This window comes from Panicum virgatum, chromosome 7K, assembly GCF_016808335.1.
Source record: "Panicum virgatum strain AP13 chromosome 7K, P.virgatum_v5, whole genome shotgun sequence".
Lineage (NCBI taxonomy): Eukaryota > Viridiplantae > Streptophyta > Magnoliopsida > Poales > Poaceae > Panicum > Panicum virgatum.
In genome coordinates, this window is record NC_053142.1 from 32,313,280 (window position 1) to 32,319,162 (window position 5,883).

A 5,883-nucleotide genomic window follows, 5' to 3' on the forward strand; every position below is an offset into this window, starting at 1 on the left:
GCTGGGAAAATATGTAAGCTTCAGAGGTCCATCTATGGATTGAAGCAAGCATCTCGGAGTTGGAATATTCGTTTTGATGAAGTAGTCAAAGGGTTTGGCTTCATCAAGAATGAAGATGAGCCTTGTGTTTACAAAAAGGCTAGTGGGAGTGCACTTGTGTTTCTGGTCCTATATGTGGATGACATATTACTGAACGGAAATGATATTCCAATGCTTGAAGCCGTTAAAACCTCATTGAAAAAGAGTTTTTCGATGAAGGATTTAGGAGAGGCGGCTTATATTCTGGGTATTAGGATCTATAGAGATAGATCAAAAAGGCTAATTGGATTAAGCCAAGACACGTACATTGACAAGATATTGAATCGGTTCAATATGCAAGATTCCAAGAAAGGTTTCTTGCCAATGTCACATGGCATTACTCTAAGCAAGAGTCAGTGTGCTACGACACCTGATGAGCAAAAGAGGATGAGTACGATTCCTTATGCTTCAGTCATAGGGTCGATCATGTATGCTATGCTTTGCACGCGCCCAGATGTTTCCATTGCTCTAAGTGTTACGAGCAGGTATCAGTCAGATTTCGGTGAATCTCACTGGACAATTGTAAAGAGTATCCTTAAGTACTTGAGAAGAACTAAGGATATGTTCCTAATATTTGGAGGCGAAGATGAGCTCCTTGTAAAGGGTTACACCGATGCTAGTTTTCAAACAGACAAAGATGACTCCAAATCGCAATCCGGTTTTGTTTTCTGCCTCAATGGTGGGGCAGTGAGCTGGAAGAGTTCCAAGCAAGATACGGTGGCTGATTCGATGACAGAGGCCGAGTATATTGCAGCTTCCGAAGCTGCAAAAGAAGCTGTTTGGATCAGAAAGTTTGTTTCTGACTTGGGTGTTGTTCCTAGTGCGTCCAGTCCAGTGGACCTCTATTGTGATAATAGTGATGACGTTGCACTAGCAAAGGAGCCTAGAACAACTAAGAAGTCCAGACATATACTGTGGAAGTATCACCTCATCCGTAACTTTATTGAGAGAGGTGATGTGAAGGTTTGCAAGGTGCACACGGATTCAAATGTTGCTGATCCGTTGACGAAGCCTCTCCCACAACCAAAGCATGAGGCGCACATGAGATCTATGGGTATTAGATACTTACATCAGTTATTCTAGTGTGCGTGGGAGATTCGACTTCTTCCGCTGCGCTGCGCGTCTAGTGGTAACGATCTATGATCTTCTACTCGCAAGTATCTTGGGTATATGCGGTAGTGATGCTAGCGTAGCCTACCCGTTTCCCTTCATTTGCATCACACTATGGGATTGAAGACCGAACAAGAATGTCGTACTGATGCAAATTATGTGCTTTGCTGGGCACTATGCATACTCCATCTGTAATGGCCGCATATCCATGTCCCTGGTAATGCCATCATCTCTTATTTAGTTATTTGTGTTGCATCATGACATCCAGAAAATGTTAGAGTTAGCGTATGCTTGTTAATTGTTATATATTTGATGAGATGTCTAATAGCTCAACCGATGCTGCAAACTCTGAACAACTCTCCATATCCAAACAGAAGAACTACATCCTTCCTGATGGAAAAAATAACAGGGGATTAGCGTACGTCTGTACTTCAAAGCATTTCGCTAACTCAACATTTTTCCCCGCGTCACCTCGGCTCCACCCGGTCACCGCTGCCTTGCATTGGCCGGCGCTCCGTCGACAGCATCGCCACTGCGCCGCTTCTACCCGGCCTACATTGTTTAGGCCGCCGATCGCATACTACTGCCTTTATATATTTTTAGGATGGTATTGAGCTATGTTTCACCGATACGCGATACTGGTACGGCGATACGGGTACGCCGATACGGCGATACGGCAAATCTCCAAAAACCACGATACGCCGATACGTCAAATATATAAATATAAATTAATATTTTCTATTTTTCTCAATAAACATAATAGAATATTCAATAAACATATAGCAAGTAGTCCTGATGACGCAAGATAAATAATAGGCAAGGTCATAGCAAGTAGTTCAAGATGGAGAGGCAAACAGCCAAACACAACCACATAGTGTACTACATAACATAGAGATACAAGGCACAAGGCCAAATCAAAGGATTATGCAGGCTATCTCTTCATGCTAAAGTTCAATCATCTTCTGCAATCATAACCTCAAACTCCGGCTCATCCAAAGTGAGATTAGCAGCTTGAAGAATACCGACACCATCAAATGTCTCAAAGCCATCTCCCCCAACATCCCACATTTGTGTTGGCCCTGTGAGATACTCATCACTGCACCTTGAAAGAAGACGTAAGTTGTTATGCACAAACACTAAATCCTCAGCACGTTCAGGTGTGAGCTTGTTTCTTCTCAAGTTATGGATAAAATTGTATGTGCTCTAGTTTCTCTCGCGGCAAGAAGAAGAAGCTGGCTGCCCAAGCAGCTTAAAAGCTAATTCTTTCAACTCTGGGGTCCTAGACCCATAGATGCCCCACCATTGCAGTGGATCAAAATGAGCTTTGTCATCAATTGAATCAGGTAAACTAAAGATGCCTCTTTTCAGTGAGTAATCAATGAACTGTTGTTTAACTCTCCTAAGCTCTTCTGTAACTGGAAAAAGCTTCCTAAGGCAATTGTTCCTTTCTTCTGAAATTTCTGGATCCATATGTGGGGCTACACGGTTTGGGTCTTCTGAAAGCCATTGTTCACTATAGTACCTAGGGTTAAGAGAGTGTGCCAAACAATGGAGTGGGTGTTGCTTTTGAGCCAATGATCTTGTAAAATGTCATTGACAACATTGAAGAACTCAGATTCATCCAGCGGCCCCTTCCCTTCTTTCCGGTAAATAACAGTTTTTACTTTCTCTATCATGCTGTCCCACATTTCATAAATTAAGTGCAGACAAGGCTTCTCAGTATCTGCTGCCCTTAGCATTGAGTAAATGGGATCAGTGAAATCAATGATGTATTTCACTTGATCCCACCAATAGTCATCAAGCACCTTCTGTCTCACAAAATTGGTCTTTTCCTGATCATCTTCTCTATATGTTCTCCACTTATCACTGATTACCATCTGTATAAGCGAGTCCTTGAGAAGAAGAAACCTCTTCAACATAACAATGACAGATGCAAATCTTGTGTCTGCAATAGCTAGGAACTTGAGGTTACTAAATGAATTGAACATTGACACCCTCATGCCATGATTCATGATAAAATTCTTGATTTGGAGAGCATCCCCGGCAATATCACTTATCCATTTAAGTTCTGGATTTTCATCTTCATCATTCTTTGCAGCACAAATATTTTTCAATGCCAAATTCAAAGTGTGGACAACACAGGGAGTCCAAAAGATGTTGCTGTACTTTGCTTCAATAATCAAACCAGCAGCTTTGCAATTTGCTGCATTGTCAGTGACCACCTGAACTACATTCTTTGATCCAACCTTTTCAATAACCTCAATCAAGAGGGCAGAAATGTACTCCTTGGTCTTTGCCTTTCCTTCAGTGTTTTCACATTTCAAGAACATTGGACCGCTCTCTGTCACAGCAATGAAGTTCAAAAGGGGCCTTCTCTGAGAATCAGTCCAACCATCAGCTGCAATTGTCACCCCTTTTGTGGACCAGGTGCTCTTGATGGGTTCAAGCAGCTTCTCCACATTAGTCTTCTCTTGCTGCAGGAGAGTTGTTCTCAACTTGTTGATTCCAGGAGGGGTATACCCACCCATTTCATGTGTTGCCACAAAGTTGAATGCAGCCCGATAGTTTGGGTTTCTTGCCAAGTTGAAAGGAACGCCTGCAAATCCAAAGAAACAAACTATTTTAGCAGCTAAGAATCAAAAATACCAGATTGCAATTTGAGAATAAGAAAATAAATAATACAACAACAAACCTCATGTGTAGAACATTCTTGCAATAATTGCATCAGCCATTTGTCGGAGTTCAATGTGGAAACTCTCCAAAATACCAGATTGTTTTTTCTTCTTTGATGATGCCTTAGATCCTGTTGGCGGCAACAATCCAGAGGATGATGCTCAGGCAGAGAGCTGCACTGGCATGGGAACACTCCTCCTTGAGCTTCCATCAGCACTAACTCGTGCTGCTTCTTCTTCCTTGCGGAACTGGTCCACCATCTCTGGTGTGGCAGCACCACAAATTGATGTGCCTTTACCAGGTTCCCTCATGAGATGTGCTCTTACTCTAAAGTAACTCCCAGGAATAATGTGATCACAATACAAGCACTGAGATTTTGCATTTCCTCCAGAAGAAGCATTCTTTTCAAGTAATTTAACATGCCTCCACAGAGGAGTTTTACGCAATCTCTCATCAGAAGGATTGGGATCAACTTGTGCACTACCAGCACGGGCACTGGGATTAGGTGATGGAGAAGGAGAAGTTGAACTTCCACTTGCACTTGAACTAGCCATGCTTTGTAACGTATTATCTACAACGAAATGCAAGACATGAACAACTCAAATCCATTTATCTACCTCTCGCACAGGGTCTACAACGAGATGCAAGTCATGGGAAAAAAACTCAATCGCAGGCTAGCAGACTAGCAGTAGCAGCAAAAGAAACGAACAAACGAAATGAACCCAAGTTACCTGTAGTCTAACGGCAGCCACTCGATGGCGAACGGCGTGGACGAGAACCACGGCCACGTCCTCTCGTCCGGGTAGCCCAGCACGTCGAAGATCTCGCGGAGCTGTCCTTCCTCGTCCCGGCCGTCCCCGAACAGCACGTTCCCCGTTGATGAGATGCGCCGGCTGTAGATCCAGATCCAGGCGGAGGTGCTTGGCCGCTCGCTCCCAGCCGCCGGCGCAAGGGACTGGGATGGGCGGACGGCAGCACGGCAGCGCAGAAGAGAGCACAGAGCAGCTAGCGACGGCGGCAGCGCTGGTGTGTGGATGTGGTGTGCGGAGTGAGGTAGAGAGGGGGTTTTAGTAGCTAGGTTTTTGGATGGGCCGGTGTTGATATTTTGATGGGCTTCACCTTGAGCTGGGCTTCAAAATGAGATATTACAGCCCAACGTATCGGATGGACGTATCGCCGAGTATCGGACGCGTATCGCGAATTAAATAATTTATTTTTAAATCGAATTAACCCGATACGCGTATCGGGGCGTATCGGGACGTATCGGAGTATCGGGGCGTATCGGGTACGGGTACGGCGACCATCCAGGCATATCGGTGATTCGTAGGTATTGAGTACAGTTTTCTTACAATAGGTCATTTCTCTTTCCCATACCCGCTCTGCTGAGGATGTCAGGGAGGTTAGTTTTGTTTCCTCATGCTTTCAATCTTGTGCTTTAATTAAACATTCAGTTGATTGTTCATCTACTTCATTTTGCTTTTATTGTTCCTTCAAGTGGATCATTTATCTGAGGCATCCATGCAACATTGATTGCAGTAGCAAAAACCAAATTATAAGAGCAGTATGTGCAAATTATCAGCCAATTGAATCTATTGATGTACAAAGGAAGAGTATGGGATAAAACTTGACACTGAACTATGGTACTATGGTCAGTCAGTCGGCATAGTGAAGCCTTTCGACAGGGGTGATAATCTTGGAAAAGATTTGTGATTCTTCTGTTGTCAAGATCATTGATTGTGATACATTAGATACCCACTACCCATGCCATTGGTTCATGTGATGCATGGGAGATTACCTCCATTTTTTCTCACTTATTTAATTAAAGATAACTAGAGAGTACAGCATGTGCACCAGTTGTCTTTTTAGGTGATTTTGCCTCTTTTCATATTTCAAATACTTGGAAGTTTTGATCCAATAAACCAAGATTGTCTCAGAAACCTATATATTGGAAATATGGGTTGATGAGGAAACACATATAGGATTGTTGACACAATACCATTACCATGAATTATTTGTTGCTAT

At 43.2% G+C, this 5,883-nt stretch overlaps 1 protein-coding gene across 2 annotated transcripts; it reads right to left on the bottom strand.

Moving 5' to 3' along the window:
• Window positions 1-1,966: 1,966 nt before the first annotated feature.
• On the bottom strand, window positions 1,967-4,889 carry LOC120640995. 2 transcript variants are annotated; one of them, XM_039916937.1, is made up of 3 exons: window positions 4,593-4,889; window positions 3,881-4,432; window positions 1,967-3,784 (listed from the first exon to the last, which is right to left on the bottom strand). In XM_039916937.1, exon 3 carries the CDS (start codon window positions 3,714-3,716, stop codon window positions 2,667-2,669), a length of 1,050 nt encoding a protein of 349 aa, XP_039772871.1. In that variant the 5' UTR covers window positions 3,717-3,784; window positions 3,881-4,432; window positions 4,593-4,889; the 3' UTR covers window positions 1,967-2,666. The 2 variants fall into 2 exon arrangements, with proteins under 2 accessions (XP_039772871.1, XP_039772872.1); XM_039916938.1 differs by having other exon boundaries at window positions 3,881-4,889.
• Window positions 4,890-5,883: the final 994 nt, after the last annotated feature.